The sequence below is a fragment of the Actinia tenebrosa genome, unplaced genomic scaffold (genome assembly GCF_029948245.1).
Source record: "Actinia tenebrosa isolate PJP-AT-01 unplaced genomic scaffold, QUT_ActTen_1.0 PGA_scaffold5__44_contigs__length_20552954, whole genome shotgun sequence".
NCBI classification, from domain to species: Eukaryota; Metazoa; Cnidaria; class Anthozoa; order Actiniaria; family Actiniidae; genus Actinia; species Actinia tenebrosa.
This window is the reverse complement of record NW_028292582.1, coordinates 7083393-7108970: the sequence shown is the minus strand read 5'-3', so window position 1 is coordinate 7108970 and position 25578 is coordinate 7083393. Positions and strand designations below refer to the sequence as shown.

Below are 25578 nucleotides of genomic sequence, written 5' to 3'. Positions count from 1 at the left end.
CCAGACGGCAAAGTTTAACTGCTGCGGCCAATACCGCATGTTGGGACCTGATAACCATTCTCTGGATTCTTTCCCTGAGTTATGTTTCATGGCAGTTTCTCTAAAGATGTCTCTGACCTTTGTCTTGAAAGTCGTAGGACCCACGGGGATTTCTAAGGAGGTAACCATCTTAGCAAAGTCATTCGCTCCACCTTTGTTGTCGTAAAATGGGTAATTCTGGGTTGCCGGCAATAGATTCTCTGGAAAATTAGGTTGCCTTTCTTTATGCTCGGGTTTTGGTTGTAAAATCTTAGGATGCTTTGGCTCCAAGTCCGCATTGCTGTACATCCTAGAGCCGTTATAGTAAATACCATCGGGCCTTCTTTCGAACTTACTAGGGTCTGCATGCGGAAACATCTTCCTAAATGCTCTCCAATTCCAGTAATCCCGGTTGTCGTGATGTGGCTGCTCCTCTATGTTATTCCCAAAAGCGTCGTACATTAGTATATATAATGGATGTTATACCATCAGCACCTAAGTTGTACCCAGATGTTCCCTATACTACACCTAACGAACTAAACGCTGAAAACTTTCGTCTGAATAAAGCGAACTTAATCTTGGCTTACTTGGAAGGGCAGACAAAACACTACGAAAAAGTCCGAAAAAAGTACGTCAGAGCCCGGAGTACGCTACATAAGATTGCGATAACTTCAGGATCCATATCTGTTGTGTTAACGGGATCCGGCGTTGCTACTTCGCTTACTGGACCGGCAATAATCGTTGGAGTTCCTTTGGCCGGCGTTGGGGCAGTCTGTGGTATTATTTCTGCTGTTGCTACGGGTATTATGAAACAGTTGTCAAGCAAGATATCCAAGCATGACACGACAATAGCTCTGTCAAGGGCTAAAGTAAATACTATTACCGATCTTGTCTCAAAGGCTTTGCGTGACAGAAAGATAGACGACGTCGAATTCTCGCTTATTCTGGCCGAAGAAGACAAATACGAGAAATTAAAGACGGACATAAGGAATAAAAAAAACAGTCGTAAAAGATCTTTCCGAGGAATCTCGCAAAAAGATCTACCAGGAGGCAAAAGAAGAGCTTCAAAGAAAGCTTGCTCAGTAAACATCGTGACAGGATTCTATTTACATATCGAACGCCGGCTGTCAGGTTCATATGCAAATTAGTTTCACAAAATATTACACAAAATATTACGCAGCCTGCATCGTTTTCACAAAATATTACACAGCCTGCATCGTTTTCACAAAATATTACACAAATGTGAAAAAACTTGTGTAAAATCATCGCCTGGGAATCCATCCCAATAGGGGGTGGTTGGGGTCTATTTTGTAAAATATTTCGTAAATTACGTCAGGGTAATAAGGAATATCCTTATTCAGCCGACAAAACATCCACTCGGCTTTTGTCATATCAGAAACCTCAGGAATAGACTTACCGGTAATTTCAGACAAAAGATAGGGAATAGCTTTGTAATATTTCCCTAGTTTTAATTTTTTCAGCGTTTTCCGTAGACTTTGCGGGGTTGGCTCTTCTAAGTGGTCTATGATTTTCTTCTTTACTTCGTTGTCTAAATATACCGGATGTAAACCTTGGATATGACTCATCCAGTCCCTGAAGTATTTTATTCTCTTATATGGCGTTTTCTTACGACCTCCATTGGCGTAATACTGCTCTCTGGTAGCATTTGGTACGGCATTACGAATATTCTTACCACACTCGTAACACTGTGCTGACGTGTCGTCTTCTATTTGCATTTTCTTACCACAACACCAGAAACCCTTGGGCTTAGGTATGTTAACTTTGGATCTTAGGCAAATTATACAGAAGTCATTGGTGAACTTTTTACATTCATGCATCGTATATATATCGTACATTTTTATAAACACTTATCTTTGATTCCCAACACAGCAGCAGTAAGGACTTATCGCGCGGCTTATTCCCGCTGCCGGCGCCCTCCTTAAACCGCCCGTAAAACCCGTAAATCTTTGACATCGACCGCGAGTCCCCCTTACTGCTGCTACATTCGCTTTTCCGAACTTCAGGAAGTCTGGTAACGATCTTGTAATGTATGGGACCGTGGAGCTGAATTTTGAGACCCAAAATGGGGGAGTATATGAGTATTAATTCCATAATCCCATGCACAATAAGGTCCCAGACCTTTAATTCTACGATTGCACGTTACATCATCGCGGCCATGTTGGTACCATTTAACAAAAGATTTCTCATTAGCATGCATTGTTAAGAGGCAATGTCCACAAGAATCGAACAAATTCAAGAATTCGTGGCAAGGGTCAAAAAATTAAACTCGCTTTTCTTTTGAAGTTAGGTAGGCCATCATTAGATATGAATCCCTGGGTAGTTGGTTTTCGAAAATATTATTTTATTTTCGAGAAAACGGCCACAGAAGAGGTTCGACCGAAACCCAAGCAAGCAGCAGTAAGGGGGACTCGCGAAATCCAAAACGCTAAGCTCCGATTTTCGCGGGCATTACAGGCGTCAAAGGCCTTTCCAAAAACACGCGTCCCCCGCGGGAATTACCCGTGCGCAGGTATTTTGGTAGCGCGAATGTGCCTTTTAGAAGAGTATATTTTTGCCCATCGTTTCGGCAACCATTTTCGGCTACCTTTTCTACTCTCGTAGACACATTTTGCGTAGGAAAAGTATTTTTTTGTGTCCGTAGCAAGGTGGAGGCACTTACAAGTAGCCCAAAACCTTCGACCCCTATATATAGAAGATGGAAGAGCAAAAGAGTATTTCGACTACATTGCAAGAGATGGGTATACGAGCAAAGAGTAGGCTACTAGCACATTTGCTGCTGGACAATGCCTGCGACGGAAACCTGCTGCCAGACATATCCAAGTGCGACTACTTGCGGGGCAACGAAGGACCAACCAGTCTGCAGCCGCTGGAAGGATTGCCTCCTTTCGTAGACGATGTGTTTGTCTATGGTTTTGTTTCCGAAGAGAATTTGTATGGAAAGAAGCTGCTTTGTAGGAATGCGAAGGCAATAGTCTCCAAGATATCCATTGCAGCCACGGAGACATTTGGGGTGTTCCTTCCAACCAGCGTAGTGCACACGTGCAGGCAGGGAAACATAGTAGACCGCGTCTCCAATATGGCAGCCAAGTGGTCCAGTTTGCATGGAGAACCCGCCGCGGTATTCGTAGCCAAAGTAGACACCTCGGAGTTGTCCATAGAAGCCGTAGACGAAAACATTTCCAAGTTTGCTAGGCTGCTACAAGCACACGGATATGGAATATACTCCGTGGACTACACACAGGATTTCTCCGGAACTTTGGATAGAGCTGCATTGGTGCGTCGTTTGCGGGAGTTGGGATACGTGCCGCAGCATAGTAGTGGTTGGCGCAACGGTACGATTTTGGAGAACACGCATGCTGTGGGAGAACATGTTTGCACTTGGATGGAAGACGGAAAACGTACGAAAATATACAACAAAATAGTCTCCAACTTCGAAGCCGGAGAAGTGCAAAACCCAGTTGGAGCAAAGTTGGCAGAGTACGTGGATTGTCCGAACGACCACCTGCGTAGAACATTCCTGCACCCAGACGTGCAGAAAAGAGGATGCAGCAGAGTGGAAATATCCATCTACGGCAAAGACTTCTCCAAATCCCACACCAATGCCATAGCGGAGACCATAGAACCTTTGCAGGACATATTCGTAGTACAGCCGCCAAAGAATTTGTGGTTGGCTCTCGCAGAACACTTGGATAGATGCTGCTGCATTTGCTGCCAAGAGACGGGAGAAATATTCCTAGCGTGGTACTGCAATTTGGGAACACGGCGCATAGCCGGTGTGCGTGTTCGAGGCAACGAAAAGTGGGAACAATGCGTACTTTGGACGATAGCAGAGTTTGGGTTCCGAAAATGTCCTATATTCCGCGTGGATATCCTAGGAACAGACCCGGTGGAAATAGCTCCACTACGCTGCTACACGAAGGACTCCCCAACCATACTAGCGGAGTCCAAGTTTCCCACTCGAGTGCATGCAAATGCCCCCGCCATTGCCACGATGCTACCCCCAACGGAACACGTAGAGTGGGTTTGGCGCACAAAGAAGGCACAAAGGATCGGAGTAGAAAAGAGTCCGTTCGGCATTTTGGAAGTGCCTTCCTCCCGCAGAATATCCTTCCTATCCAAAAGAAAACGACAGCAAAGATTGGAAGACATACGGGACGATTTGGAAGGCGACGAGTGGGTCGAAGCCACGAAAAGATACCACGCAGAGCTGTCGGAACAAAGGCAGTCCATCCTGCGGCAAAAGGAAGAAGACAGGAAAGCCATAGAAAAAGAGTTGGAAAAATATAGGAAACTATTGGATAGGATTTCCAGAAGGACAGACAATCTGCGTAGATTGTTCTTTGGAGAGGAAAGCCCGTTTGGCCCAGAGACGCCTAGGGCCAAAGTGCATAGGATGGACCAAATACCTGCAGGAGACTACAAGATACTAGGATATGCGATCCCCAGAGACTTGGATGCCAACTGGTTGGCAAGAGGGCACCGCGTAGTATTGCGAAGGAATAGGGAAACTTCTGTAGCATGGGCCACAGAAGCCCTATTGGAAGCGTGTGCGGCTGGAAAGTTCGAAGCGAACGGCAACATACGCACTGCCATACCAGGAGAAGAAATATTGGTGGAGTGGCAGAACAACATAGACACTGTCTTCGTGCCCGAAGGACCTGGTTTGGATACGTACTACGAATCGGTTAGGAAAATAGAACATCCCAAACACCCGGAAAGACTACTAGAAGTGCCTGCGCCACCCAACAAACAATGTGTACAGGCGCTACATATGCATCCAGGCGAATACCAATGCTGGAAATACGCCAAAACCACCTACAGAAAAAAAGAAAGGACAATCCTATTCCTTTCCGAAAAATGCTCGGAGTGCGTTTTGAAGGACTGCACGGTAGAACATGCTACTACTCCGGTTTGGGGACACTTCTTGGAGACGCAAAAGATAGACTGGACATCGCAGCCACCGCTATACTGCAAAATTGGTAGAGAAAAGACTACCAAAGCAAAGAAGAAAGACAGACTGGTGCACGTCTCTACTCCATCTCCGGAATCCTAGAATTTCTCTACGGCTCCGCTGGATGTCTGTAGTAGACAACTTTGGGCGGTTGCATGCGCGCCCAAACGACAGCAGCAATGCCTACGACTGCAAATAGTACATTGCCGGCTATTTGCCAGTCTATTTTTGTGGATACTTCCTCTACTTCGTTCTCTATTTCTTCCACGTCTATTTTCTCGAACGAATCTTCTTCCTGCTCCATTTTGGCTAGTAGTTCCTCCTTTGCGTCTCGGAGTTCTTCTCTAGCTTTTTGGAGATCGTCCAAGACTATAGCAAAGGAATCCTGCACTTCTAGGAAATGTTTCTGCAAATCCGTAGTAGGTGGTTTCTCGGGAATCGCCACCTCCAGACCATTCTCTCGCTCTATCCTGCGTATCTTTGGTATGCCTATGCCGTACTTTTTGGCTACCTTTTGCAGCCCTACGCCGTTCTTGCGATCTTCCAACAATCCTGCTATTTCTTCCTCGGATAGTATTTTGGGCGTTGCCATATATATCTACGAATACGGTTCGAACATAGCTAGGTACCTATGGATCCATAGGGATATTCCGTGGGTCCATAGGATATAAACATGTATCTCTACATAGCTGCGGGTATGGTCGCATACGTGCTAGGAAAACAAAGAACTACACAAATACTTTTGGAAATCTTGGAAGGTCTCTACCGACTTCGCATACCAGGCTACATAGCCACTTTGGCGCAACTACCACGAAATAGATAGAGGGTGTCGAAGGTTTTGGGCTACTACTATGGATTTTCCAAAAGGTAGCGGTGTCTTGCCGCGCCCTTGCTACCAGCGCAGAGGACACAAAAAAATACTACTTTGTGTCTACGAGAGTAGAAAAGGTAGCCGAAAATGGTTGCCAAAACGATGGGCAAAAATATACTCTTCTAAAGTCGATTATCCTTCCTGCTCTTTCCTCGTCCATCGTCTCGTCTGTATCTCCCTCCATAAACGTTGTGAAGGCAAAGTCCGCATCCGGGCGATCCAACACCTGAGTCCTGAGCTTGCGCACAGTCTTGTTTCGAATGCTTTTGATGGCGTCCATCTATATCTAAGGAATATCTTAACCTCCGTTTGCGGTACCCAGAAAGCAAACAGTGTAACGCACCTACTTCACACGGGTTATTTCCATGCCGCCAAAACGTTTCCCATAGGCGCTAACGCCTGTAATTCCCGTGAAAATGACATAGGTTCCTGGGGAAACCGCGAGTCCCCCTTACTGCTGCTCAAGCAAGAGACGCACAAGAGGAGTGAAAATGGACAAACTTTGAACAGAGCGCACGTCAAAAATAAACCATCTATTGCAATTTTTGAACTTTCTTCTTAATGTATCACCCGTTTTCGTTCATTGGACTGAATTTCAAGCTTATTGGGAAAGGGACGAATTTTTGGCGAGGGAAAATAGGAGGCCTGTGTTTATATATGCTAATTAGTTGCCTATAAAGAAAAAAAGATTTAACTATGGGCAAGTTCTCTGATTGAAATAATATTTTTGCTGCAAGTTGAGGAAGAATCGACCTTTTCAAAACTTTAAAGATTGATTTGGGGAAATTAATTCTGACTGCATAGAAACCTGTTGAATTTGGTTGAAATACATACGAAAATCACGCTTCCCGAAACAACGCAGGACTAAGGATTTTCGTAAAGATTGCCATGAAATTTACCCTGAAAACTAAGAAATTATTGTTCGTACCGTTGTTCTAAAGTTCAGTGTGGTTTGGTAAATTTAAAGCTCCATTTGAAAGGTTTTGGGGTTGTCGGTATATGAGCAAAAAACGTGATCTTTGGTGATTGCGTGACCGAGGTTCCACGTTACGTTTAGAAGTTTGATTACTGTAAAATTCACGCTAAAAATTACGATAGAAACGTTCTTTAAATAGATTTATAATCTTATTTTTCCCAAATAAAATTTGGGTAGATGAAAAAGCCGAAAGAAAAACCGTAGCTTATCGTGATGTTTAAAAGTTAATAAGAAATGTTTCCTGGTTAAATGTGACATTGATTCACTGCCATGTTTAATTCGTTTGATCAATGATTTCTTCATTTAACTCGAGTAGGATATTTACATAGTTTTCCATCTATCAAAATGATTGTGTACTAGATTTACAGCTAGAAATGTTCTAGAAAAGTCAGTCCATGAAGCAAAGCCAAATTAGAGCTGAATGTCGTGACAAAGGCACCCCTTGGGCTGGTCCCACTGGCCTGTTTATTCCCATTTAATTTGACCAACCAGTTTTTTCAAAATTTTAAAGGTCAATGTATGGCTTTTTTTGTCAGTATGAAAATTTCTAAGATTTCTAGTTCAAGTAGCAATAAAATTCCTTGTATTATTTATCTAAATTAAGAATCTTGACACCTGCAATCTGCTTACTTGTTTTGTTACCCGGAAACAACTCCCATATATCTTTCTTGGCTATATTCGGTATTACTTTGCGAATTCACTTACTCTTCTCTGTACCAACTTCAATTTTGCCAACGAGATACGCCGTATGAAAATCTGTATGAAAATCTCTTGCAAGTTTGTTTTTAAACATCATGGTTTTAGTGTGTACGACACAACCAAACTCAACAAAATTTGCAATTAGTCGCTCTAAAAATCATTGACCTTGGGTCAAGTAATCATTAGGCGGCGTGATGTATGCATATATAAACTAACTGTTGAAGCCGCTTTTTTATCGACCCAAAAACTTATTCGACTAAAACAAGATTATAAATCTATTTAAAGAACGTTTCTATCGTAATTTTTAGCGTGAATTTTACAGTAATCAAACTTCTAAACGTAAAGTGGAACCTCGGTCACGCAATCACCAAAGATCACGTTTTTTGCTCATATACCGACAATCCCAAAACCTTTCTAATGGAGCTTTAAATTTACCAAACCACACTGAACTTTAGAACAACGGTACGAACAATAATTTCTTAGTTTTCAGGGTAAATTTCATGGCAATCTTTACGAAAATCCTTAGTCCTGCGTTGTTTCGGGAAGCGTGATTTTCGTATGTATTTCAACCAAATTCAACAGGTTTCTATGCAGTCAGAATTAATTTCCCCAAATCAATCTTTAAAGTTTTGAAAAGGTCTATTCTTCCTCAACTTGCAGCAAAAATATTATTTCAATCAGAGAACTTGCCCATAGTTAAATCTTTTTTTCTTTATAGGCAACTAATTAGCATATATAAACACAGGCCTCCTATTTTCCCTCGCCAAAAATTCGTCCCTTTCCCAATAAGCTTGAAATTCAGTCCAATGAACGAAAAAGGGTGATACATTAAGAAGAAAGTTCAAACATTGTCATAGATGGTTTATTTTTGACGTGCGCTCTGTTCAAAGTTTGTCCATTTTCACTCCTCTTGTGCGTCTCTTGCTTGGGTTTCGGTCGAACTTCTTCTGTGGCCGTTTTCTCGGAAATAAAATAATATTTTCGAAAACCAACTACCCAGGGATTCATATCTAATAATGGCCTATCTAACTTCAAAAGAAGAGCGAATTTAATTTTTTGACCCTTGCCACCATTTGTTTGATTCTTGTGGACATTGCCTCTTAAAGGTACCACAATGGCCGCCGTATTTTTGTCTTTTGACCCTCTTGAGAATGCTTGAAACCCATCAATACCCATCTTTCTTTAGTGAAATTCGGAAAGGCGAATTAGGTTATTTACACGATGACATAATTTTACATTAATTGCATAGCGATTTGTTTTCTTATTCAAAGTTTCATCGCCAACAGGACATTAGCATTATGGTGTAATTAACTACAAATAACAGAATCGCTTGCACATTTTGTTCCGTTTATTAGCAACAATAGGACACTTGAATTATAGCACCATATACTACAACTACCAAATTCATTGATTATATTTCACTTTAGGATAATTGCGCATGCGCCAAAAGTGTATTATGTCAGAACCCTCGTTCTTCGTCGCAGGCCAGAAGAACAGCGGACTCTGGGTACGAGATTGTAGTAAGGGATGCCCAGGTGGGCCAAAGAAAAGGCCTTGCCCCCTGGGCATGCCATAAGTTAATTTTTTTAAATACAAATACTTGATTTTGTTGTACTGCTGTAGATTTGTCGATGGGATGCATTCGATCAAAGTTTCACCAATCTAGGCCTTGAAAAAGATATGCTATGTAAAAGTTCCAAAGAAGGAGTGAAATTTACTTTCAAAATACCCGAAAGGTAGGTAAGGAATAATATTCTTGTTTTGTTTGCATTACTGAAGATGGCTGATCATTGAAAGACGGTTTAAAATTTCAGCCCTTGCTTTCGAGCGTAAACCTTTTTTCGCGCTATCGTTCAACTCAGTAATCGACAAAACCATTTCAGTGCACGAGGCTTTACACTTTTGGAGTTAATGTCTTACATTAAATAAATAAATATTGATCACGATTTCTGCACGTTTACCGACATAAAATTTTCTGTTATAACATTAGTATAGGTAATCGTACATGGGGCCGAGTAAAATTAAGGATTGATTTCACGAGTGTTTTCAAAGTTTTGAAATTGCCCGAGTCGCGAATCGACTACTAAATCTAAATACTGAAACTTTGAAAACACACGTGAAATTAATCCTTATTTTTACGAGGAACGATACGATTACCCGCCGTTTATCACATATAGGGCAAAATTCAACTAAAAAATCCATTAATCCTGAACTATCAAATAGCTTCAAATCAAATGTAGTTATGCTTCAAACGAATTTTATTCAGAATTCACTGAAAATATTTCAAAATCTATCCAATAAACTTTCCTTCATTTTTTGATATATAATGACGAGCATCGCATTTATCAAAAATCTGAAATAAAAAAGGGGGTCACCATTCTTGTTTTTGATTTATATTGAAAAAAACATCTCAAAATAGTCGAAAACTGAATGCACTTTCCGCGTGGAGACTGGGGCAAGTCATATAAAGATCTCTACTCAAAAAAGATTTAAAAAATGTTTCTTATTTAGTTTCCGAAAGAAAAAAAAGCCTAAACTTTGTTAGTTCAATGCTTTTAGCTGCATGCGCAGAAAAATGCGCAGTGCAAAATAAGGGAATTACCTTAAGAAAAAATGGTAAACCATCGAGTTGATTTTTCATGGCTTGGCTGACGTTACTTCCGTCCGTCCGTACGTCCGTGTACACAACACAGGAATCCCGCTTGATAGTAAAGTAAAACTTCTCGCAAATGCGGCTCTAAAGTGCACAGAAAAAATTGTTAGTTATAGACCAAGAAATAAAAAAAAATTTCATGTAGTCAAAGATGGAGGATCAAGAAGTGTTCTTCAAGAGTTCAGGTGTGTGTTTTGAAATAAACAAACGTTAATTATTATTTTTTTGACAAGAATTTTTTTCGACGAATCGACAAATCAAAAACTTTCTCTCAAAACGTTTAATATTTTTATAGATAAGCTTAATTTATTTTAATGCTGGAGGAAATATAACGCGGAGAGCATATGCATATTACAACAAATATTCGTCCTTTATTTAGGTTGCAAATTCTTTAACAGTTCGGTTGTTTTTAACCAACTATCGTATGTTTTTCGTTCAAGAAAAATGCAGCTTTGTTTGCCTCCTATCGCGGGTGCCATCGGCAAAACAAAAAAGACTTTCATTCAATGATTTTATATCTTTCTACAGGTAATTTATTTAATTATTGAATGAAATATAAATTTACACCAAATATTCAACTGTTTATTAGCTGTTCGAGCTAGTATGATCATACAAATGAGCTAATAAATTTATGTTATTGAGATATGTTATTATATAAAGACCTTGTCTTTCACTTTAGAAAGCTAAAAAATATTCAAAAGCATTTACAAATGCCAATTTACTGACAAAGAAATTAGTCATTTTGTATTTTGCATTGCATTTTGCTTTATTTTCTATTTTGTCTCAGTTGTATCTTAACAAGGTTTATTGAATGTAAACTTTCTTTTTCGCCGGAAAACTTTTCGTGATTTCCGTATTTTTCTCGCGCATGAAAACAAATGAAAAAAAAGAACCAAAAAAAAAAAACCCGAATTTAAATCGAATCTTAAAATCTAGTGCTTACAGCTTAAGTTTTAAAGCTTATCGAAAAGTAGTTAAGGCTTATATAAAAGGAATAAAAATATTCTAATGAAGAATTAGGATCAGAAAACTATTTTTTACCTGATGACACATTTGGTGACAGCTATGATCTCCAGCTAATTTCCTCTCTAATACCAAATCATTTATTTAATTTTCTTAATTTCATTGCGGTAAAAATAGGTTCTTCAATAGAAAGCTAATCTCTTCATATGGATAACCAAACATTGTCATGTAAAAGAAGTAAAAGTACTGAGCTTATGTTTTGCTTACCTTTTCTTAAGCAGTTTTCTAGTTTGTCTTTATATGCCGTGTTCATTTGTCCATAAAAAGTTAGGAAATCTCCGAAATTTCGATTTCAATGACAGACATCCAAGGTAAATTTCACTAAACCTGATGTTTTGTTGGATTGTCTGTAGTTATCTTTGGTTTTTTAAAGTAAAATTAAGCAGGAATTCAAAGCTTGAAAAAATGTCGGCCATGGTAAACTTTGTCGAAAAATCTTCCAAGAACAAAACTAGTGGTGGTGATGAGTTGTGTGTAAAATTCCTTAGTGGGAGAGTATACTCCCGGAAAGATAACAATGTAGTGCATTTCGATTCAATTTCACTGATGGTTTTTATTATGGGAGACATTATCTTCATCTCGAATATAAAATAATTGACGTTTTTCCCCCGATATTATTTTTAACTTTCTGATTCATTCAAATTGTGCTATCTGGTGACTTTTCGGTTTCAAGCGAGCGCGTGATTTGATGATGTAATTTATTGGTATTTTCCTATCCCCCCCGCGGATCTAGACCAATGAGAAAGTGAGAAAATTCACAACGGAGGCAAAAATATAAAATGGAAAATTTTGTTTTCATTTAGTTTAAACATTTTCTATATTGCAGTCAAGGCTGGACAACAACAATTATTCTAAAGTGCAACCAGACAAGAAAAGGTGTTGATGATGGAAATTTTTCAATCATAGAAGACACTAGCAATCCGGTAATAATAATCTGCAGACAGCTTGAACTTTCAAGAAGAAAGGAACAGAAGTATAGAGATTTTTATGCAGCCACACAGTAACCCCCAAGAAATTGAGGAATTAAATTCAGGGGCGGATACAGGGGGGTGGATTGGGCGAATTTCCACCCACCTTTTTAAAGTAAAAGTGAATATTTTTAGGAAAATAGAAGAATATGATTGCATCTAATTACAAAATATGTCAAGAGTCAAAATTTAGCTGCATTCACAAGTATGCAGTACACTGTAGGTTATAATTTAATCATTTTTTGCCTTTGTACTATAAAAAAAAGGCTCAAAATAACTTTTTAAAAATTATCCACCCCCCTTTTTAAAATCCTGTATCCGCCCCTGAGATTCCATTTTGCTCTTTTTTCTATTTGGTCATTCTGGTCCCGCTAGACGCTCTCCCAATAGAAATGAAATGACATTAAATCAGTTTAAAAATTTAATTATCACGCTTTTTTCTGTCAGGTTTTCCAACTCGAACACAAATGTTGCTGTCCTGATGCCTGCTCTGATGGTGACCCTACTGCTACTCCAGCGCATTCTACTGGTGCTACTCCAGCGCATTTTCGGCATACTCTTTCTCAAGCGTCTGCTTCAAACAAAAAGGGTATGTGAAATATATAAAGCAAGGGAGGGAATCAATCGTTTTGGATGAGTCTATGGATAGGAGTTAAATGGATTCACTAACGATGAACCATTTAAGAACCAATAACGCTCATATTTCTTTCCTTGCCTACAGTCAATTTAGGAATCTTAGTAAAAACCTCATTCTAAAAGAAAGGCAAAAGTCCAAGACGTCGAGGAAACGAAGTAAAATAGGCGTGTATGTTGTTATTCAATAGATTGTAGCCCTAGGTATGGATGTTGTCCCCCTTAGTTGTACCCTTGATTGATATAATTCTGAACCGTTTGATACAGATAAGTAAATAATCATAGCATGTTGGTCGCGGTTACCCATGACGTCTTATAACCACAACAACAACAACAACAACAATATTACTAATGCTAATGCTAATGCTAATGCTAATGCTAATGCTAATGCTAATGCTAATGCTAATGCTAATGCTAATGCTAATGCTAAGCTAATGCTAATGCTAATGCTAATGCTAATGCTAATGCTAATGCTAAAGCTAATGCTAAAGCTAATGCTAATGCTAATGCTAATGCTATGCTATGCTAATGCTAATGCTAATGCTAATGCTAATGCTAATGCTAATGCTAATGCTAATGCTAATGCTAATGCTAATGCTAATGCTAATGCTAATGCTAATGCTAATGCTAATGCTAATGCTAATGCTAATGCTAATGCTAATGCTAATGCTAATGCTAATGCTAATGCTAATGCTAATGCTAATGCTAATGCTAATGCTAATGCTAATGCTGACACTGACACTAACACTAACACTAATTATTAATTACGCTACCGCCACCGCCACCGTCACCGCCACCGCCATGTTGGAAATACGAGAAATATAATTGACAGCCCCAAGATGCCAACTTGTATGAGGGATGGTTTCCGCCAAAATGTGGATGTGTATTTTAATGTTCATTATTATGTTTACTTGCTGTCTTTTTCTTTTCGCTAATGCTAGTTGACTTTGAAAGAATTCAATTCGGCACAATTCCCTTGTTCATATTCCGTAAAAATCACTTTGGAATTTTGTTACATTTTCTTCTTTCGTGTTTATCCGAATTTACGATTTTGTATTCGTGAGTGAGAAACAGGAAAGTTTATTTGAGTTTGGATTATGATGAAGTTTGGTCAATAATGTTTTTGGCTTGGCGAAGAGTGACAACATGTGAATTAAAATCATTAGAACTTGTATATGTAGCATTCGAATATCTAGAAAAGGCTCCAATTATCCAGTGTATATGAAAGATTATAAGATCAAGATGGTCAGAGTCTAGGTTACCTCTCTCAATCGTACGCAATATTTTCAAAATATAATTTCTAGTACCTTGACAAATCATTACATTCTGACTATCAGTGTCGGCCATTTTGTTGTGCTCACATCCTCTTTACCAGACCTTACTCATTTTCCTAGATTAGACAAATGAGTAGGGTCTGTGCCCGAGAATGCTATTCCCTTGTATTCATATGAATACAGAATCGCAATTCGGAGAAATACGAAAGAAGAAAATGTGACAAAATTCCAAAGTGATTTTAAAGGAATATGAACAAGTGAATTGTGCCAAATTGCTCAGCACCATTAAGGCATGGCTCTTTTGAGGAAGTGATGGAAAATCAGCTATTTATTCATATCTTTGACAGTTTACTATGAATCTTTCCCAAATTTGGCTCGTAGTAGTAATTCTTCAAGGCGAGCAATTACCGCATATCTGTTACCATGGAAACCAGGTCACGTGACCACAAGGCCGCCATCTTGAATTTTTAAAAAATCGTTTGTAATCGCATTGAAACTACTTCAAAAGTCCTGAAAATCCATATTCCTTTTGATATTTGCAATACCTATATGGATCTAATTGGATATCTTGGAAATTATATTAAGTTTAATTTTTAGAATTTTTTAAAATTTTTTTGGAAAAAATAGAAAATATTCTAAAAATTAAACTTAAAATAATTTCCAAGATATCCAATTAGATCCATATAGGCATTGTAAATATGAATAGTAATCTGCATTTTCATGACTTTTAAAGATGTTTCGGTACGTTTACAAACGGCTTGTTTAAAAATCCAAGATGGCGGCCTTGTGGTCACGTGACTTAGTTTCCATGGTAACCAAGGCTCTAAGGTTCCTTCTTTTCACAAAGGACATTAACTTGCCAAGTTTGGGGAAGATTCGTAGAAAACTGGCTATGATATAGCTAATCAGTTTTTCATCTGAGAGCCATGCCTTAATGACGTTGAGTGAATTCTTTCAAAGTCAACTAGCATTAGCGAAAAGAAAAAGACAGCAAAGAAACATAATATTGTACATTAAATACACATCCACGTTTTGGCGGAAACCACCCCTCATAAACTTGACCCAGTTTTTTCCCTCAGCCCTTAAAAAGACTAATATATCTAATCTAACGCGCAATCTAAAAAACTTGACTGAGACCAAGATTTTAGGTCGTTAGACATGCGCATGCTCCACATATTCTGGCTTGTGGTATAAATTCAAACCTCTTCTTCTTGACAAGAAAAACAATCAAGCTTATGTTTTCAACAGTTTTTATTCATGAGACAGTTTGTCTGTGACTAACATCTTAAAAAATAAGCAAGTAATCGAGACCCTCCGTGTGTTACGTGTAGTATAACCGACCTAGCTGTAGGTAAAAAAGCCTGAATTTCTCTTAATTTTCGAGCAGAAGTTACATCTGCTCGTGAATTAAAATATGCCTTGATAAAATTTACTCTTAAGCTGTATATTTGTTAGTATATTTGCCATTCAGTCATTTATTGTAAAATCTACGAACCGGAAACATGATTATGCAAAAAATAAATAAATAAATAAACCAATCAAATTAACCGTCGATTTGTGTGTTATCAGAGCCTTCGGTTTTCTCGCGAGAAAGCTGAGAAGGATTGGGGTGCTCGAATAAGTCCATATGTAATATCATTTTTGAATTTTTCAGATTACTCGAGAAACTACGCTATTGTTGGGGGGGTCCTTGGAGGATTCTTGGGTTTTCTGTTAATAGTCGTTGGCATTACATCTTATTGCCGTCGAAGAAACAGACGTGACGAACAATACAGACCGCTCATCATTGATCAACTCCGTTACGGCCGTGCTGTTATCCCTCGCATACCCGATGAAAATCTTTCACATCCTATTGAAGTACATTCTAACCCTGAAGATCAGAGCGGTGAAGAAATACCTATTGAACCTGTACATACACAAAGGGAACCAGTAGAACACAGTCTTGAGTCATCTTTGTGATTTAGAACCGTGAGAAATCGTGTAAACCTTTTTCCTCGTATTTGATGTCGAACATTTATATTCAATAATTTATAATTAGCATAAATACACAGGGGATTTTTGAAAATCTCTCGCGCTGATTGGGCGAGAAACTCAGATTATCACACGTTAAAAAACTTATTAATAATTCATGAAGGAAACACAATAGAAATCATGAACATGAGGAGGTTTTATATCTGATATACAGTCGCGGGACATATATATTCGTCACTTTTTACGTTGCGTGATAAAATTTCTCTCCCAAGCTTTGAAAAAGAGCGCGAAAATGTACGAAAATACAACGCGTGCCGTCATTTTAGGCGGGAAAATCGTTACTACTAAAAGAGACAACAGATAAAAACCCTGAAGAAAGTTTTTGATTTAAAAGACGTCGTAGAAACAAAAAAACTTCACTTGAGCTTTTTCCAGCTGTTTGCCGTTTCATCGATTGTTGGACACTTACTGCATAGACACTTATAAGACATGGAAATCAATCTGCCCTAAATGCTGTACTAGGAATGACATTACTATCAAACCATTATGTTGCTACTGAACTTTACTTAGCATATCATTATGATATGTCTCAATATATCATATGATTTTATTCTCATATCTTTTTCTTATTTACATCAAGTTGATTATAAGTTCACTAATTTTTCAGTCATTATCATTATTATCACACTATCAACTATTATATCCGTCATCATAGCATACGCCATTTGTAATTTTATTCCACTTATTTTGTGATCATATTGTGGCCGTACTTTATTTGGAGTCATGCTCTGTTGTACGGACCATACCACTAATTGTTTATGTGGTTAAAGCCTGATCAATCAATCAATCAATCAATCAATCAATCAATCAATCAATCAATCAATCAATCAATCAATCAATCAATCAATCAATCAATCAATCAATCAATCAATCAATCAATCAATCAATCAATCAATCAATCAATCAATCAATCGATCGATCGATCGATCGATCGATCGATCAATCAATCAATCAATCAATCAATCAATCAATCAATCAAATAAGAAACTTGACTTTGGTCTGCAATAATACTTGGTTTGAGGGCTAGTTTTTGAGAACACTCCGTTTGTTTACGGCCATGTTTCGTAAAGGCGCCGAACTGACAACAGAAGCGAAAGAATTGATTGTGTCCTTGTCAGAAACCATCAAAAACAAAGCTGAACTATCAAGATTGCTCGACATTCCAAGAACAACCATAACAAGCATTCTAAAGAAGAAGGAAAGTAGTGGATCAGCTGAAAACCTGATAATGCCACCGTTCACACTGCTCAAAATGTCCAAAATTATAAAGAGGAAAAATGCATTGCATTGCAAAAATTAAGTTCAAAGTGGCGAGGGAGAAAAAATTCAGTAAATTCCGCCCTCTCGAGAGTGACGAATACATCTGTCCCGCGACTGTAGATTCGGCTTCATTTGCATAAACTTTAACTTGGATTTTCGCTATCAAACTTGGTTCATTTCGTAAAGAATTCAGTACAATATGAGAACATACATTATGAGTTTTTTAAGCCGTTCAATAAAATCGCAGATCGTGTTTTGTCAGGTCTAAAAACACTCGGCTACGCCTCGTGTTTTTAAATCCTGATGAAACACTTCTGCTCGTTTATTAAACACCTCATAATCAGATCCAACGATAATCCAAGATGGCGGCCAGCTGCTTCCTTGTGCTGGTACCGGAAAAAATGTGTCTTTTCTTTTTTTTTTTCTTTTTTTTTGGAAAGAATCGCCTGAGTATTTATACTTTAAAAATTATTCACCTCAGGCTCAGTGTGAATATCGGGAATAATAACCTCAACTTCGTTTCACCGATATTCACCTCGCCTTCGGCGAATAATTGTTAAATAAAATTAACGATTTCCAAATAATGTCACTCAATTTAAAGGTTTGGCGTCATCACGTGATGGCATCCATGACAGGATGCAGAAATATTTGAATCTGGTCTAATCTGATTTACAGGAGAAAGAATTCACTTTACCAGGGAAAAAAGACTATTGCTGTGGCTCGTGTCATGGCTGCTGTCACGTGATGGTGCAAAGCCTTTATTGGAGCTATTAACTGATCACGTGAAAAACTCCTAATGTTATGTAATAAAAACAAAGATAAGTGATCATGATGATAGCTTGTTTTCTAAAAGACTGACAATCAATGTGGCATAACTTTACCACAGTATAGTATAGAAAGTTGTGATTTGTACTGTTTTTAGTTAGTTTTTTGTACTGTTCTTATTACAAAGGATACTCAGTTTATACATTATATTTCAACACATATGGTTATGAGGTTGCACCTGTGACAAGTTGTGTCCTTTATAAAGTAAAAAATATAACAATAAATGTTATATGCATCTTTTCAATTTTATAGTGAACAAAATCCCAAATTGGCTTGTGACCCCTCCTCTCCATACTTAAGCAATTAGCTTCTACCCCCACTACCCTACACTCCAATTTGGTAATAGACCTATTTGGTTCGTACCCATATTCATGTCCTCTCATATTCAACAGTTTGACGTTGACCTCGACATTTCCAAGAAACGTGCCTGTCAGTTTGCTCGCGTACAGCTTGGCTCTTTAAATAATCGACAAAGATCTATCGTAAAGAGCTGCAATCCCGTAGAAGCCAGTAGACCTAGTAGAGTTGGTTCTAAAGGAATGTTTTAATTAAGGGAATTCGTCAAAGCCTGTTTTGTGGTCAAGTTGAAGCTCAATATAGATAGGCAATTCCGATCCTGGTACTAAAAGTATTGGTGAGTTCTGTGAATATAAAACCATCCAAAAAAACAAGGTAAGCAAACCAGCTAAGATTTTAATCGTTTTAAGCAATCAAAACCGTTTCTTTTTTTTCCTTTTTGTTGCATCAATATGTCACAAAAATCACAATTTACAAAACCGGAAATGAGGGAAAGCTTTTCCTAACATCGCTACTGTTCGATTTTTGCTATCACAAACATAACGTTAAAGGCAATCCAATTTGTCTGATCAATACTGGTAGAGTTCTTGCATAAAAACTCAGTTCTCGATGCACTTGAAATCATGGGTTAAATAAAATGAATAGTTGGCTTCATTACTACCATGATTGGATTACAATGGACGAGCTCATGACTTGCTTGCCATAGCGTGTACTCGTGTTATTAAAAGCAAAAGCAATTTTATTATTACGATAAGTTTTTTTATTATTAACTAATATGATACATTGTGTTTTAAACTATGAATATCGCTTTGTTTTTCAGTCAGAGTTCTTCTAATTTTGCACGCAGAGATTTGTTGTTTGTGATGATCATTCTTTAAGATTTTGATTAGGGGATTCCCCAGTCACAAGCTATGATACAATGCTCAAAAATATTGAGTCTAAAAAATAAATAAATAAATAAAACAGAAACAGAAACAACAATCTTTTCTTGGACAAACTCTTTTATATGAACGATTGTCTTTATTTCTTCATTTCAATTTTTTTCTGCAAAAACAGAGTCATCATTTGCTTGGAAACTCAATATGTCAAGACCAGTAACATTTCATGTTACCATCAAGTTGTTTCTTCTCCTAGTCAGTAGCGTGACACTATCAAATGGCAAAACAGGCCTCAGTTTAAACAATTGTTCCTGTTTTATGTCTGGACAATACTACAATCTCAAGTCACTAGCACGTTTGGACGGTGGGCCAAGGTAATATATCAAACGTGAAGTCGTATATCGAAGTGGATAAGCGGAATAGCGATCTAGTAAATGTGTATGAGAATATATATGAAATTATAAATTGGTGGGGAGGGCCATGTTTTTTAGAATGTGTGTTTGGGGAGGGTTTTTTTTTATAAATAATGGGTGTAGGGAGGGCGACAATTTTTTGACTTAAGAAAATGAAATGTTAATAGTATATTTTTTCCATCAGGATTTCTGGTATATATATTTTTGGGGAGGGTCATAATTTTCTATATCCTATTTAAGGGATATACATTTTTTTTCTTTACCTTTCAAGGAAGGGCCTCTATTTTCTTGACAGGGTTCAATGCAAATTTGGTGGCCCACCACCCCGATAGATAATGATATCTCCCTTAGTGCCAAATTTGTAGGTCTCCGGTCTCCTCAGGTCTTTACTGAACTTACTAATTTGTGCAAATCTGTGCAATTTCTTACACAAACTTTTCACGGATACATCATTGGTATGCACTCTACCAGCAAATATCTATGAAATGCAGACTAAATTTCCAAGAACTGTCCATTGTCTGTCTTGTTTTATATATGTGTACCATGATTTCATATGTTTCTTTTTACTAGTACAGTGATACATAGAGTGGTTTTCATAAACCCATGGCCAAAAAAATAAATAAATATAGAAGAATTAGAGAATTAGAGTGTAATATAGCACTAAATACGAATAAGCTGAAATGCATTTCACGAGTTTATGAAAACCACACTCTTATAGATAACTTTTACTTATACAAAATATTTTTATATCAGTATCTAGTCGTTCTAGCGCTTATACGCACTAATTATGGATACTGTCATTCAAACGCACTACCACTGCATTAAAACCGAAGAACCTGGACTGAAAACCCTCGTAGCAAGGGAGAGAACAACACATCAAACAAATTCAACTCACGTTCTCGGTCCGAGATCTGAGATGTGCGATAGGAGACTGAATCGTTGTGCTTTTATGTTTTCTTGCTAAAATACGAAAAAATCACATTTCTATTTCGAAGGTCATGCATTGTCATGCATTGGGCTTAGATGTAAGATCTCTGACCGAATACGTTTTCAGTTCTATTTAGATATCTTCTAGCTATTTATGAATCCTTTTTCTTACATCATCTTTTTTGCATAAGATTTCAGAGGGAAAAGAATAACTGGAATTATGCTTATAATCCATGCATACCATTCTCCATTGAACCTCCCTGTGAAGACGTGGCGGTAAAGTTAAAACTACATTCGCTTTTCCGAACTTCAGGAAGTCTGGTAACGATCTTGTAATGTATGGGACCGTGGAGCTGAAATTTGAGACCCAAAATGGGGGAGTATATGAGTACTACTGTAGTTCCACTATCCCGTACACAATAAGGTCCCAGATCTTTAATTCTACGATTGCACGTTACGTCATCGCGGCCATGCATGTGCAATTTAACAAAACTAACTGAGATTTCTCATTAGCATGCATTGTTAATGGCATCGCAATGGTCGCCATATTTTTGTCTTTTGACTCTGGGAATGCTTGCAACCCATGAAATTCCGTCTTTCTTTGGTGAAATAAGCCTGAAGCGAGATGACGTTTTACCCCCGTCTCTAGACCATAATCCTTTTCACACTGCTTTTATTCTTTAATTATGACTATTGTTCCTGTGTTCTCTAAGGAATCAAAAATTTTAATATGAAAGAATTTTAAAAACTATTATGGTATAGAGTCGGGGGTAAAACGTCATCTCACTTCAGGCTTATTGAAAAAGGCGAATTAGGTTATTTACACGATGACATAATTTTACATTAATTGCATAGCGATTTGTTTTCTTATTCAAAGTTTCATCGCCAACAGGATATTACCATTATGGTGTAATTAACTACAAATAACAGTATCGTTTGCACATTTTGCTTCGTTTATTAGCACTAATAGGACACTTGAATTATAGCACCATATACTACAACTACCAAATTCTCTTACACACTTTCTTTTCTTCAGTTAGCAACAATAGGAAACTTGCATTAAAGAATCATATACTAAAACTACAAGAATCCCTTGCACACTTTCTTTTGTTCAGCTCATTAGCACCCATTGTTCTACTATTCTAGAATATCAGTTGATTCTAATGACACAATACAAAATTGAATAAGAAAGAAAATTTGCGAAGCATTTTGTTAGTGTAGTAAAATGACTATCTTGCAAATGCGCTATCAGTTTATCGCTCAATAGAGCTTTTTGCCGATATATATAAATGAACATATTAATTTTCGCTGTTTAAATATCAATAGCATGGGCGATCTCGTACCCAGACAGAGCCTGCATCTCTTCTGGCTTGCTGCGAAGAAAGAGGGCTCTGGCATAATTCATTTTTTGAAACCATGATTTCCTGGACTTCTGGTATAAGAGAGCATGCGTTCAAAGACTTAACACAGAATTCTGTTATTTAAAACATGATTTCCATTGATTATATTTCACTTCAGGATAATTGCGCCTGCGCCAAAAATGTATTATGTCAGAGCCTTCGTTTTTCGCCGCAGGCCAGAAGAAAAGCGGGCTCTGGGTACGAGATTGTAGTATGTGACACCCAGGTGGTCTAAAGAAAAGACCTTGTCCCCTGAGCATCCCATAAATTAACTTTTTAAATACAAACACTTGATTTTGTTGTACTGCTGTAGATTTGTCGATGGGATGCATTCGATCAAAGTTTCACCAATCTAGGCCTTGAAAAAGATATGCTATGTCAAAGTTTCAAAGAAGGAGTGAAATTTACTTTCAAAATACCCAAACGGTAGGTAAGGAATAATATTCTTGTTTTGTTTGCATTAATGAAGATGGCTGATCACTGAAAGACGGTTTAAAATTTGAGCCCTTGCTTTCGAGCGTAAACCTTTTTTCGCGCTATCGTTCAACTCAGTCATCGACATAACCATTTCTTGCACAGGCCTTTACACTTTAGAGTAAATACCTTACACATAGCTACTTTCGAAAAGGTGAAGTCAAGGTTTTGTTGCATAATAAATAAATAAATATTTGTCACGATGGCTGCACGTTTAACGACATAATTTCTTCTGTGATGACATTAGTATAGGTAAACGTATGGGGCCGAGTAAAATTAAGGATTGATTTCACGAGTGTTTTCAAAGTTTTGAAATTGCCCGAGTCGTGAAGCGACTACTAAATCTGAATACTAAAACTTTGAAAACACACGTGAAATTAATCCTTATTTTTACGAGGAACGATACGATTACCCGCCGTTTATCACATATAGGGCAAAATTCAACTAAAAAATCCATTAATCCTGAACCATCAAATAGCTTCAAATCAAATGTAGTTATGCTTCAAACGAATTTTATTCAGAATTCACTGAAAATATTTCAAAATCTATCCAATAAACTTTCCTTCATTTTTTGATATATAATGACGAGCATCGCATTTATCAAAAATCTGAAATAAAAAAGGGGGTCACCATTCTTGTTTTTGATTTATATTGAAAAAAACATCTCAAAATAGTCGAAAACTGAATGCACTTTCCGCGTGGAGACTGGGGCAAGTCATATAAAGATCTCTACTCAAAAAAGATTTAAAAAATGTTTCTTATTTAGTTTCCGAAAGAAAAAAAAGCCTAAACTTTGTTAGTTCAATGCTTTTAGCTGCATGCGCAGAAAAATGCGCAGTGCAAAATAAGGGAATTACCTTAAGAAAAAATGGTAAACCATCGAGTTGATTTTTCATGGCTTGGCTGACGTTACTTCCGTCCGTCCGTACGTCCGTGTACACAACACAGGAATCCCGCTTGATAGTAAAGTAAAACTTCTCGCAAATGCGGCTCTAAAGTGCACAGAAAAAATTGTTAGTTATAGACCAAGAAATAAAAAAAAATTTCATGTAGTCAAAGATGGAGGATCAAGAAGTGTTCTTCAAGAGTTCAGGTGTGTGTTTTGAAATAAACAAACGTTAATTATTATTTTTTTGACAAGAATTGTTTTCGACGAATCGACAAATCAAAGACTTTCTCTCAAAACGTTTAATATTTTTATAGATAAGCTTAATTTATTTTAATGCTGGAGGAAATATAACGCGGAGAGCATATGCATATTACAACAAATATTCGTCCTTTATTTAGGTTGCAAATTCTTTAACAGTTCGGTTGTTTTTAACCAACTATCGTATGTTTTTCGTTCAAGAAAAATGCAGCTTTGTTTGCCTCCCATCGCGGGTGCCATCGGCAAAACAAAAAAGACTTTCATTCAATGATTTTATATCTTTCTACAGGTAATTTATTTAATTATTGAATGAAATATAAATTTACACCAAATATTCAACTGTTTATTAGCTGTTCGAGCTAGTATGATCATACAAATGAGCTAATAAATTTATGTTATTGAGATATGTTATTATATAAAGACCTTGTCTTTCACTTTAGAAAGCTAAAAAATATTCAAAAGCATTTACAAATGCCAATTTACTGACAAAGAAATTAGTCATTTTGTATTTTGCATTGCATTTTGCTTTATTTTCTATTTTGTCTCAGTTGTATCTTAACAAGGTTTATTGAATGTAAACTTTCTTTTTCGCCGGAAAACTTTTCGTGATTTCCGTATTTTTCTCGCGCATGAAAACAAATGAAAAAAAAGAACCAAAAAAAAAAAACCCGAATTTAAATCGAATCTTAAAATCTAGTGCTTACAGCTTAAGTTTTAAAGCTTATCGAAAAGTAGTTAAGGCTTATATAAAAGGAATAAAAATATTCTAATGAAGAATTAGGATCAGAAAACTATTTTTTACCTGATGACACATTTGGTGACAGCTATGATCTCCAGCTAATTTCCTCTCTAATACCAAATCATTTATTTAATTTTCTTAATTTCATTGCGGTAAAAATAGGTTCTTCAATAGAAAGCTAATCTCTTCATATGGATAACCAAACATTGTCATGTAAAAGAAGTAAAAGTACTGAGCTTATGTTTTGCTTACCTTTTCTTAAGCAGTTTTCTAGTTTGTCTTTATATGCCGTGTTCATTTGTCCATAAAAAGTTAGGAAATCTCCGAAATTTCGATTTCAATGACAGACATCCAAGGTAAATTTCACTAAACCTGATGTTTTGTTGGATTGTCTGTAGTTATCTTTGGTTTTTTAAAGTAAAATTAAGCAGGAATTCAAAGCTTGAAAAAATGTCGGCCATGGTAAACTTTGTCGAAAAATCTTCCAAGAACAAAACTAGTGGTGGTGATGAGTTGTGTGTAAAATTCCTTAGTGGGAGAGTATACTCCCGGAAAGATAACAATGTAGTGCATTTCGATTCAATTTCACTGATGGTTTTTATTATGGGAGACATTATCTTCATCTCGAATATAAAATAATTGACGTTTTTCCCCCGATATTATTTTTAATTTTCTGATTCATTCAAATTGTGCTATCTGGTGACTTTTCGGTTTCAAGCGAGCGCGTGATTTGATGATGTAATTTATTGGTATTTTCCTATCTCCCCCGCGGATCTAGACCAATGAGAAAGTGAGAAAATTCACAACGGAGGCAAAAATATAAAATGGAAAATTTTGTTTTCATTTAGTTTAAACATTTTCTATATTGCAGTCAAGGCTGGACAACAACAATTATTCTAAAGTGCAACCAGACAAGAAAAGGTGTAGATGATGGAAATTTTTCAATCATAGAAGACACTAGCAATCCGGTAATAATAATCTGTAGACAGCTTGAACTGTCGAGAAAGGAACAGAAATATGCACTCAAAGATAGTATCCAAACAAAGCATTATCAGAGATTTTTATGTAGCCACACAGTAAACCTCCCAGAAATTGAGGAA

At 37.2% G+C, this 25578-nt stretch overlaps 1 protein-coding gene across 3 annotated transcripts in view; it reads left to right on the top strand.

Annotated features, from left to right (window-relative positions):
- LOC116289518 (uncharacterized) overlaps window positions 1–25578 on the top strand; it is a 46649-nt gene that overhangs the window by 17355 nt on the left and 3716 nt on the right. Inside the window, exons 1-5 of one of the 3 annotated variants that reach the window (XM_089037939.1) lie at window positions 18592–18875; window positions 19557–19752; window positions 20910–21039; window positions 22432–22544; window positions 25350–25446. In XM_089037939.1, the coding sequence (XP_088894065.1) occupies window positions 19583–19752; window positions 20910–21039; window positions 22432–22544; window positions 25350–25446 (510 nt within the window). In that variant the 5' untranslated portion in view covers window positions 18592–18875; window positions 19557–19582. Of the gene's footprint in view, window positions 1–9159; window positions 9273–12038; window positions 12136–18591; window positions 18876–19556; window positions 19753–20909; window positions 21040–22431; window positions 22545–25349; window positions 25447–25578 lie in introns of those variants that run through there. The other 2 variants (XM_089037941.1, XM_089037942.1) reach the window with 2 other exon arrangements.